At 41.2% G+C, this 12,320-nt stretch overlaps 1 protein-coding gene across 2 annotated transcripts in view; it reads left to right on the top strand.

Annotated features, from left to right (window-relative positions):
• adka (adenosine kinase a) overlaps positions 1 to 12,320 on the top strand; it is a 36,861-nt gene that overhangs the window by 7,032 nt on the left and 17,509 nt on the right. The window contains exons 1-2 of one of the 2 annotated variants that reach the window (XM_021606148.3): positions 6,397 to 7,176; positions 8,663 to 8,737. In XM_021606148.3, coding sequence (XP_021461823.1) covers positions 7,163 to 7,176; positions 8,663 to 8,737 — 89 coding nt within the window. In that variant the 5' untranslated portion in view covers positions 6,397 to 7,162. Of the gene's footprint in view, positions 1 to 6,396; positions 7,177 to 8,662; positions 8,738 to 12,320 lie in introns of those variants that run through there. The other variant, XM_021606138.3, reaches the window with a different exon arrangement.

Below are 12,320 nucleotides of genomic sequence, written 5' to 3'. Positions count from 1 at the left end.
AATAGTGGAATTTTCTGTTTGCCTTCAAAATAAAAGTACTTATTTGAAAGTGATGCAGAAGGTTGCAATTGGTGGAATCATGTCATATTTAGACTAGATAATGTTAAACAAGGTTGGAATGTGAAGCAATGAAATGGGGTATCCGTCTACTCTGTGACACACACAGAACACAACTGTGAAGAGTTTATGCCAATATTAGCGTTGTAGCTCTCATCGTGGGACTGTGGCTGTGTGAAATAACCTCTCCAGTCAGCCTATTGTGTGTGTTGACATTCATATTGCACTGAACAGCTTTACCTAAGGATTGGGGATCAAGGAAATGGGGTATTAGTCTACCAACGTCCTCCTCAGTTATCAGACTCCAAAACATGCAATTCTAAAGTATAATAGATCCAGTATGATTTCAACAGATTTTTGTCAAATTAACAAATTGTTATTTTGTTGATTTTATATAACAACACTCCAACCTTGTTCAGCATGATCTATTCAATTGTGCCATAATTCCACCATTTATATTAATTTGCATCACTGTCAATGACATACTTTTATTTTGAAGGCTAACCGCAAAGTCCACTATTGTGGCTAATCCTTATTGTGGCTAGCTTCACATGGATGGGTCCGACCACCGTTAATCAAATAAGAATTGTCTTATAAATTAGGGTTAATTTAGGTAACACCAAGCTATATAGTTAGCTAGCTAACTATAGCTACGGAAACAGATGTTTTTGGGGAAGAACATTTTTTTGTTGGTTAGCTCCCAGCAGAATCATGCAGGGTAGTAACGATATGATTTGGCACTATGTTCATTGTTGTTTTACTAACTAACGTTACATGGCTAGCTCGTTAGCTAACGGTACGTGACGTGTGATTTTATACGTTTACCTAGCTAGGTTCATTGTTTACCTAGCTAGGTAAGTGTCTTAAGCTGAAGTGTACTGTTAGCTAGCTAATGTTAGCTGGCTGGCTCCCTAGCTGACGTTATTATTCGTATCCCAGAGCTGTTTGTTTTCCTAGTTAGAGCCTAATGTTAGCTAACAGATTCATGCATGGTAGTAACGACATGATTTGGCACTATGTTCATTGTTGTTTAATTAGCTAACGTTAGCTGGCTGGCTCGTTAGCTAACTTTATGTGACGTGTGATCTTACACGTTGTTTACCTAGCTAGGTTCATTATTTACCTAGCTAGCTACCTACATGTCTTAAGCTAAAGTGTACAACACCAGTTGAATATGGCCGGTGTTAGTAAACGTCGGCAAAAAAGCGTCATGAAATTGTTGCCAGCAGAGCTGGTTAGGCTGTTTTCATATTATCCAGAGGTAAACAAATCATTGGCCAGAGCGTCAAGTGTGTGTGCTCTGAACGCTCTGACAGCGAAACAAGATTTGTGGGGTTTAAGCTTAAGAGGGTGTGATTGATGCTTAATGGGTGTAGACAAAGAAGAGCTCTTCACTAGATACCAAAACATTCAAAAGGGATTTTGTCTAAAGTGAGTTTACAAGTTATCAACTTTCAAAGCATAATTACTTTGCCATTGTTCCTCAAATGCAGTGTACTGTTTGGTAGCTCTGCGTCTCTACTTTCATCAAATATAAAATACACCATTTCAAATTTTGCTACAAAAGACCGGATCCAAGTGGTGAGCCTTTTAACTGGATTTGCTTCTCCAATTATTTTACCCACCACCGCCACTGTGAAATAGTGTACATGTTTTTGTAACAGAAATCCATATTCTAAATGCACTGAACAAAAATATTGACACAACATGCAACAATTTCAAAGATTTTACTGAGTTCCAGTTCACATAAGGAAATCAGTCAATTGAAATAAATTCATTAGGCTGTGATCTATGGATTTCATATGACTGGGAACACAGATATGCAAAAAAAAAAAGTTGGGGCTGATCAGAAAACCAGTCAGTATTTTTGGTCTGACCACCATTTTCGTAATGCAGTGCAACACATCTCCTTTGCATAGAGTTGATCAGGCTGTTGATTGTGGCCTGTGGAATGTTGTCACACTCACAAAGCTGCGTGAAGTTGCTGGATATTTGCGGGAACTGGAACACGCTGTTGTTCACTTCAATCCAGAGCATCCCAAACATGATCAATGGGTGACATGTCTGGTGAGTATGCAGGCCATGGAAGAACTGGGATGTTTTCAGCTTCCAGGAATTGTTTGGGGCTGTGCATTATCATCCTGAAATATGAACTGATAAATGGCACGACAATGAGCCTTAGGATCTCATCACAGTATCTCTGTGCATTCAAATTGCCTTCGATAAAATGCAATTGTGTTCGTTGCCCGTAGCTTATGCCTGTCCCATACCATAACCCCTCCACTAACTACCATGGGGCACGCTGTTGACATACACACCCTGCCATAGTTTTATAAAAAAATAAAAAATAAATGTAACTCCTTCTCCCCAATTTTGTGGTACCCTCCCCTAACCCGGACGACACTGGGCCAATTGTGCGCTGCCCCATGGGTCTTCCAGGTCACGGCCGGCTGCGACAGAGCCTGGACTCGAACCCAGAATCTCTAGTGGCACAGCTAGGACTGCGATGCAGTCCCTTAGACCACTTCGCCACTCGGGAGGCCTGCCCGGTACAGTATAAACCGGGAATCAGTCGTGAAGAGCACAGTTATCCAACATGCCAGTGGCCATCGAAGGTGAGCACTTGCCCACTGAAGTCGGTTACGACGCCGAACTGCAGTCAGTTCAAGACCCTGGTGAGGAAGACGAGCACGCAGATGAGCTTCCCTGAAACGGTTTCTGACAGTTTGCAGAAATTCTTCGGGTGTGCTAACCCACAGTTTCATCTGCTGTCCGGAGGGCTGGTCTCATACGATCCCCAGGTGAAGAAGCAGGATGGGCTGGGCTGGCGTAGTTACATGTGGTCTGCGGTTGTGAGGCCGGTTGGACATACTGCTAAATTCTCTAAAACGATGTTGGAAGCGGCTTATGGTAGAGAAATGAACATTCAATTCTCTGGCAACAGCTCTGGTGGACATTTCTGCATTTAGCATGCCAATTGCACGCTCAATCAACTTGAGACATCTGTGGCATTGTGTTGTGTGACAAAACTGCACATTTTTAGAGTGGCCTTTTATTGTCCCCAGCACATGGTGCATCTGTGTAATGATCATGCTGTTTAATCAGCTTCTTGATATGCCACACCTGTCAGGTGGATGTATTATCTTGACAAAGTAGAAATGCTCGCTAACAGGGATGCAGAGCTACATTTTACTTAAAGATATTACCTCACCAACATGTTTTATTTTGCTGTATTTGAGGGGTAAGGTCTTTCTGGTTTCATTCTACAAAATATCCACTAGAGTTTAGTGTTGAGAATGTTGAGCTGATAGGCCTAGATTTATTTTAGATGTATTTTATTTATAGGCTATTCAATTACATAATTTATGTGATGATAATAATAAATTATAGTTATTAATGTTCCACAAAAATAACTAAAGAATGTTATAATAGATTTAATTTGTATGAATAATTGAAGTTTATCATAAAAATATAGAAATTGCTTTTATAGGCTCTAATTTATCCGTCTTTACAATAAAGAATTATGTGTCCCACTTTGCCGATCAAGGTGGCCCAATATGCCAGTATTAACTGAAAAAATGTGGTCTCGGGACAATTTGGGTTTGAAGAGCCATCCATCCTGTGTGTTTTTAATATTTCTTAATTTTGTATTTTGTGTAGGAAAGTTCTTGAGCTATTTAGAATGGTATCATGTTGGGGGTTAAAACAAAGGGATGATTCTCTTAGGTGTACCGGAAAGCAAATTTTCAGAAAGTGTCCCACATCACCAATACTCACACTATCGCTTCCTTTGTGCTCATGCTTTTATGGGCACACTTTTATTACGCAGGCGGTAAAGAATGGAAACGCGATTCAATGATAATGCACTCAAATAACAATTCAGACGTGCCAACTTGTGTACCCGACTCCGCTATACTTCACATTTCTTTGGCTTTCTTTTTTATTGAAGTATCCGCTTATTCGGGAGCTGTGCTCTCCAGCCAAAGCAAAGATAATTTGTGGGTGAGTGGAGCCCCTTCAGACCCCTTCAGACAATTGTTATAACGTACAGCCTACGATGACTATTAGTTAATTTGTTACATTTATTGTTAACCAAAAGCATATCTTTAATTTCAAACCACATAGTTACGGTCCATGCTAAACACAATTCTTGGGGAGTTGAGCTCTTGATCTCTCCAGCCGAAGATCTGTGCGACAAGCGCAAGTCTAGCATAAAAAGGGAGGCATTTCACTGAACCCAGCAAACACATACAGTACCAGTCAAGTGTGGACACCTACACATTCAAGGGTTTTTCTTTGTTTACTATTTTATACATTTGTAGAATAATAGTGAAGACATCTATGAAATAACATATATGGAATTATTTAGTAACCAAAAAAGTATAAAAAAATCTAAATATATTTTAGATTCTTCAAAGTAGCCACCCTTTGCCTTGATAACAGCTCTGCACACTCTTGGCATTCTCTTAACCAGCTTCACCTGGAATGCTTTTCCAACAGTCTTGAAGGAGTTCCCACATATGCTGAGCACTTGTTGGCTGCTTTTCCTTCACTCTGCGGTCCAACTCATCCCAAAACATCTCAATTGGGTTGAGGTCGGGGGATTGTGTCAAATAGCCTTTACACAGTCTGGAGGTGTGTAGGGTCATTGTCCTGTTGAAAAACAAATGATAGTCCCACTAAGTCCAAACCAGATGGGATGGCGTATTGCTGTGGTAGCCATGCTGGTTAAGTGTGCCTTGAATTCTAAATGAATCACAGACAGTGTTGCCAGCAAAGCACCATCACACCACCACCTACATGCTTCACTGTGGGAACCACACATGCAGAGATCATCTGTTCATCTACGGTTCCAAACGGGCTCATCAGACCAAAGGACAGATTTCCACCGGTCTAATTTCCATTGCTTGTGTTTCTTGGCCCAAGCAAGTCTCTTCTTCTTTGTGTCCTTTAGTAGTGGTTTCTTTGCAGCAATTTGACCATGAAGGGCTGATTCACACCGTCTCCTCTGAACAGTTGATGTTGAGATATGTCTATTACTTGAACTCTGTGAAGCATTTATTTGGGCTGCAATTTCTGAGGGTGGTAACTCTAATGAACTTATCCCTGCAGCAGAGGTAACTCTGGGTTTTCCTTTCCTGTGGCGATCCTCATGAGAGCCAGTTTCATCATAGCACTTGATGGTTTTTGCGACTGCACTTGAAGAAATCTTCAAAGTTCTTGAAATTTTCCGCATTGACTGACCTCCATGTCTTAAAGTAATGATGGATTTGTTTCTCTTTGCTTATTTGAGCTGTTCTTGCCATAATTTGTACTTGGTCTTTTACCAAATAGGGCTATCTTCTGAAAACCAACCCTACCTTGTCACAACACAACTGATCAACTGATTGGTTCAAACACATTAAGAAGGAAATAAATTCCACAAATTAACAAGGTACACCTGTAAATTGAAATGCATTCCAGGTGACTCATGAACCTCATGAACCTGGTTGAGAGAATGCCAGGATTTCAAAGCTGTCATCAAGGAAAAGGGTTGCTACTTTGAAGAATCTCAAATATAAAATATATTTTGATTTGTTTAACACTTTTTTGGGGGTTACTACCATTATTCCAAATGTGTTATTTCATATTTTTGATGTCTTCACTACAATGTAGACAATAGTAAAAACTAAAGAAAAACCCTTGAATGAGTAGGTCTGTCCAAACTTTTACTATATATGTCATGGGATAACAAATAGGCATAATAGGCCTGGTGTGGGTGAACAAAATCAACTTGCACGTGATTGCGGTTTGGTCAGCATGTAAGCTGTTGCTTGAAGTTCTACCTGCTACACAGAGTGTGTTGTTTTGGGAGAGGAGCAGAGGGGAAGAGCATCTTTATTATATTTTCCCCTACTGTACTGTACTAAATTAATCTATGTGTAAGTACAGTAGATTTGGTCCAGTTTTCTGCAAGTACTCATTAAATTGTTGTGAGTGGTTGTACTAAATTATCCTCTAATTGCACAAGTTGCATTTGTTTACATTATGAACCTAGCTAGTCAATGTAGTAGTAGTAGCAGTAGCAGTAGCAGCTTGACTTCAGATATCTTAGTAAAATAACCAGTGGTGTATGCAACCAAAATCAATTTAATTTCTCATTATTTCAATTCACAAGATGGAATGGGAAAATGTATGGAGTAAAAAGTATTATATTTTCTTAAGGTATGTATAATAGTAAAACAAATATGAAACCCATCCAAAATAACGACAAAAGTACTTTACACTACTGCTAAATGTCCATGAATGTTTCTACCTGTCCCCAAATTAATGTAGTTGGTGTGGATGGACAAAATCAACATGCGCACGCGCGTGGCCGGTGTAGTTAGCGTGTGAAGTTCTCTGCGTTCATAGTAGGTCAGGGGTAGGGGCTCAGTACACTGTCACCCAAGTCTCGGTCTGTCTGTGACTCAAAGTCCTTGAAGCACCGACGAAACTAATGTTTAGTCTGAGGCAGAGTAGCGCTTTCCTCTGCATAATTTCAATGTCACTCGTGTCACAGGGAACTACCCACTCCGCTAGCTCGTCGTCTAGGCTCGCTAACGTCAGCTAATTATAATTTACAGAATGTGTTTTCTGAGTTGCTCTAATAACGACTTAAACGTTATTTAGTACATGTAAGCATGCCTCCCGCGTGTTCACAATTGAATCATTGCATCATTATTATGCGCAATTTTCTAAAGACTTGTACATCTCCCTCTAATTTAGTTAGCTATTCTGATACTTGGTGTGTTTCTATCGCGAAAGTGTCTGAATATGATCTCTGCACATTTTGTCACACACATTACGCTCTAATAATGAACGCCCGGGAGACAAAATAGTGAAGCTTACCAATCACAGATCCAGACAGCAGTACTTTGTCACGCCCTCTTCTCGCGTAGCCTATCAGACCAGGTCGAAAGGAGGGTTCAGGCTTTCAGAAAAAAAATCGATTCAAGCGATTCATCAAGGGAGATTTTAAACCCGAGGTTTGGGACGGAGAGTCCTTTTGGGCTGGTTTGTCTGAGGCGGCCAACAGGTCTGTTACACAGAGTGAAACTGTTACTGAGACAAAAAGACGCACACCATGCCAGCAGCACGGTAAGGACACTAGACTAAGGAGAGGACCTGATGTGCATTGTGTTATATAGTCTGTAAAGTACATGGTTCAATGCTGAGGTGTTGGGTCTATCTATACAGTGGATGGTAGGATGCTGAAATGATGGTGTAGCTGGTCTGCTGGTAGGGAAATTGGCTCACCACTCTGTAATCTTAAACGAGCAGATGGAGAGCTTGTTCAGTAGGAACCTATGTGTATTAAGGGTGGGGTGTCAATGAAACACTGATGATTATTTTATTAAGAACGGGCCAACTCCCTATAGGCCTATTAACATAGTGTATTAATGAAGACTATATAAGCTACATTTTATTAAAGTGTCACTGCACACTAATACAATTTGATAATACAAAATACAGATTTTTTTAAAACTACATTGTGGACCACTCAAAGCGTTTTGAGACACTAAAAAACAACCATAATCAAACATGGTACATATTTCCTTTGGCGTCATAATACATTTAATCCTCTATAGTGTATATATTAGTATCAGTTATTATACATTATATCATTTATAAACATGTATGTAAAACAATTAAGTACAGTAGATGAAAGGACATTTATAAAGATATGACTCCGTTGGAGGATAAGGTAGCAGGCTTAGGCGCAGGAATTTATGTTATTGTTACCTGATACATTTTCACACTTCTACAAGGCTGTGCAGAAAGCAAACGACTGAAACGGGGAGGGAATAACCTGAACTTGTCCATCAATAAACACTTATTTTCGTTTTGCTACGGTGTGCAGTGTGCACTAATGAATACACCCCAGATGTACAGTAGCGAGAGAGTTCAACAAGGTTAATTCACCCTGACCCTGCACAGCCTGTCCTCTTTTATTTTTCTTAAGGTTGAATATTATACCTAAGGTGTGTGTGTGTGTGAACTGAAGCCTGATTTAATATGCTTATCACTCTGGCACTGTGTCCCTCGGTGGTGTCAGTCTTTTGACCCGTAGCTAAAACTCCCTGACACTCTCCCACACACAAACGCAGGCAGGCAGGTTTGTTTGTTCAGTCTTCTGTTTTACTATTGGGTCTCAGAGGGGGAGGAGGGGAGGGTAAGGATAGATGTTGGTTTAGAAACATGTTTGGGATAACGCTCGTCACAAGACTCTACAACTGTTACAAAATAAAGCTTTGTGTTCAACTCATCCCTGGAAGACACTGCTATCCTCCTGATTGTGCCTTTTTGTGAAATATGTCATGTGATGATGCATGCATGAATTAATATAGGGCTTCTATCACATCTGTGTTAACACCATCTGTGTTCACAGTCCATATTCTCACCTATTGACGTGAGACGGTTTAGGCCTACCTATAATTCTGCCGTTGCGTGAATGGTACACTTATGGACGGTCAATGGGACGCATAGACTATGTTATTCCACCATATGCATATGACATTATCTTATGGTTTGTAACAATACAAAACTAATGTTGTGACTGATAATAATTGTGTGTGTTTTACAGCCCTAATTCTCTGTTCGGGATGGGGAACCCCCTGCTGGACATCTCAGCCGTCGTGGACAAGGACTTCCTGGAGAAGTGAGTCACTGGGGAAGGGGCATAGGTGGCTTTCACACCTAGTTGGTTAGGATTTTTGTTTTGTTTTTTACTCTGGTGCGTTTACCCCCTATGTTTGGTTCGTTTGAACAGGTGTGAACACCATCTGAACTCTGATGTGCACTACACAAGCGCACAGTTAGTTGAGGTAGTATGTACATGTAGGTAGAGTTATTACAGTGACTACACATAGATGACAAAAGAGACCTGCAGTGGTGTGAAGAGGGGGGGAGGGGGCATTGCAAATAGTTTGGGTAGCCATTTGACTAGATGTTCAGGAGTCTTATGGCTTGGGGGTAGAAGCAGTTTAGAAGCATCTTGGACCTAGACTTGGCACTCCAGTACCGCTTGCGTTGCGGTAGCAGAGATAACAGTCTTACTAGGGTGGCTGGAGTCTTTAACAATTTTTAGGGCCTTCCTCTGACACTGCGTGGTATAGAGGTCCTGGATGGCAGGAAGCTTGGCCCCAGTGATATACTGGGTCGTTCGCCCTACCCTCTGTAGTGACTTGCGGTCGGGGGCCGAGCAGTTGCCGTACCAGGCAGTGATGTAACTAGTCAGAATGCTCTTGATGGTGCAGCTGTAGAACCTTTTGATGATCTGAGGACCATGCCAAATCTTCTCAGTCTCCTGAGGAGGAATAGGTTTTGTCGTGCCATCTTCACGACTGTCTTGGTGTGCTTGGACCATGTTAGTTTGTTGGTGATGTGGACACCAAGGAACTTGAAGCTCTCAACCTGCTCCACTGCAGCCCCGTCAATGCTCGGCCCTCTTTTTCCTGTAGTCCACAATCATCTCCTTTTTCTTGATCACGTTGAGGGAGAGGTTGTTGTCCTGGCACCACACGGCCAGGTCTCTGACCTCCCTATAGGTTGTCTCGTCGTTTTCGGTGATCAGGCCTATTGTTGTGTCATCTGCAAATTTTAATGATGGTGTTGGAGTCGTGCCTGGCCATGCAGTCATAAGTGAACATGGAGTACAGGAAGGGACTGCGCACGCATCCCTGATGGGCCCCTGTGTTGAGGATCAGTGTGGCGGATGTGTTGTTACCACCTGTGGGCGGCCCGTCAGGAAGTCCAGGATCCAGTTGCAGAGGGAGGTGTTTAGTCCCAGGGTCCTTAACTTATTGATGAGCTTTGAGGGCACTATGGTGTTGAATGCTGAGCTTGGTTGAAATTGGTTGTTGATCATTGATAGAGAACTGTTTAAGTCTTTCCATAGATTTTCAAGCAGCCTTAAGTTAAAGCTCCCGAGTGGCGCAGCGGTCTAAGGCACTCTCTCAGTGCAAGAGGTGTCACTTCAGTCCCTGGTTCGAATCCAGTCAGTATCACATCCGGCTGTGATTGGGAGTCCCATAGGGCGGCGCACAATTGGCCCAGCGTCGTCCAGGTTTGGCCAGGGTTGGCCGTCATTGTAAATAAAAAATGTGTTCTTAACTGACTAGTTAAATAAAATAAAAATACAATTTAAAAAAACTAACTCAGCCACTCTGGAACATTCACTGTCTTCTTGGTAAGCAACTCCAGTGTAGATTTGGTCTTGTTTTTTAGGTTATTGTCCCGCTGAATGGTGAATTAATCTCCCAGTGTCTGGTAGAAAGCAGACTGAACCAGGTTTTCCTCTAGGATCTTTCCTGTGCTTAGCTCTATTCCGTTTCTTTTTTTATTCTACAAAAACTCCGCAGCCCTTAACGATTACAAGCATACCTATAACATGATGCATCCACCACTATCTTTGAAAATATGGAGAGTGGTACTCAGTAATGTGTTTGGGGCAAATGCAATACAACTCCTTGTCTATAGGACAAAAAGTGGGGGGGAAAGCCACATTTTTTGCAGTATTACTTTAGTTACTTTTTGCACCAGGATGAATGTTTTGTAGTATTTTTATTCTGTGCAGGCTTCCTTCTTTTCTCCCTGTCAATTAGGTTATTGTGGAGTAACTACAATGTTGTTGATTCATCCTCAGTGTTCTCCCATCACAGCCATTAAACTCTGTAACTGTTTTAAAGTCACCATTGGCCTCATGGTGAAATCCCTGAGCAGTTTCCTTCCTCTCTGGCAACTGAGTTAGGAAGGACACCTGTATCTTTGTAGTGACTGAGTGTAATGATACACCATCCAAAGTGTAATTAATAACTTCACCATGCTCAAAGGGATATTCAATGTCTGCTTTTTCTATTTTTACCATCTACCAATAGGTTCCCTTATTTGTGAGGAATTGGAAAACCTCCCTGTTCTTTGTGGTTGAATCTGTGTTTGAAATTCACTGCTCAACTGAAGTACCTTAAAATGATCTGTATGTGTGGGTTACAGTGATGAGGCAGTCATTAAAATAATAATGTTAAACACTTATTGCACACAGTGAGTCCATGCAACTTATGTGACTCCTGAACATATTTAGGCTTGCATAACAAAGGGGTTGAATACTTATTGACTCAAGACATTTCAGCTTTTCATTTTTTATTAAGTTTTAGAGAAAAATGTAGAGAAACATCATTCCACTTCCAGTGACAAAACATTTTATTTAATCAATTTTAAGTTCAGGCAGTAACGCAACAAAATGTGGAGAAAAGTCAAGGGGTGTGAGTACCTTCTCAAAAGCACTGTATAACACACTTTTCAATGTAAATTTGGTCGGATCAACCAAAAAGTTGTTTATTGCAGCTTTTAACCATTGTATGTCAAAATAAATAATTTAGATCCAATAATAAAAACAAATAAACAGTTCTACAACTGAACATCAATAATCAAGAAAGTGCCTGCCCTGCAACAAAATGCTGAGTGATACAGCGTATTTAAGCAATAAGGCCTGAGGGGGTGCGGTAAATGGTCAATATACCACGGCTAAGGGCTGTTCTTAAGCACAACGCAACGCAGAGTGCCTGGATACAACACTTAGCCGTGGTAAGCTGTTTAGCTGTTCATGAATAAACGTTTTTGGAAGTGATCCATGCTAAAAGAGTTCCTTAAACCTGACTTTGACCTCAGATGGATTAGACCCTTTCTTCTTAAAGGTTGCTGCCCCTATCATCGCAAAGCCTATCTCCAACCTTTTTAACCTTTCTCTCCTTTGGGGAGGTTCCCATTGGTTCCCTTTATTTAAAGGGGGAGATCAAGCTGATCCTAACTGTTATAGGCCTATTTCTATTTTGCCCTGTTTATCAAAAGTGTTGGAAAAACTTGCCAATAATCAACTGACTGACTTTCTTGATGTCTATAGTATTCTCTTGGGTATGCAATCTGGTTTCCGCTCGGGTTGTGGATGTGTCACTGCAACCTTAAAGGTCCTCAATGATGTCACCATTGCCCTCGATTCTAAACAATATTGTGCTGCTATTTTTATTGACTTGGCCAAAGCTTTTGATACGGTTGACCATTCCATTCTTGTGGGCTAGCTAAGGAGTATTGATGTCTCTGAGGGGTCTTTGGCCTGGTTTGTTAACTACCTCTCTGAGTGCAGTATATCAAGTCAGAAAATCTGCTGCCTCAGCCACTACCTGTCACCGAGGGAGTACCCCAAGGCTCGATCCTAGGCCCCACGCTCTTCTTAATTTACATCAACA

The sequence above is a fragment of the Oncorhynchus mykiss genome, chromosome 1 (assembly GCF_057628025.1).
Source record: "Oncorhynchus mykiss isolate SJ-2025 chromosome 1, ASM5762802v1, whole genome shotgun sequence".
Lineage (NCBI taxonomy): Eukaryota > Metazoa > Chordata > Actinopteri > Salmoniformes > Salmonidae > Oncorhynchus > Oncorhynchus mykiss.
This window is presented reverse-complemented; position numbering and strand designations above follow the sequence as displayed.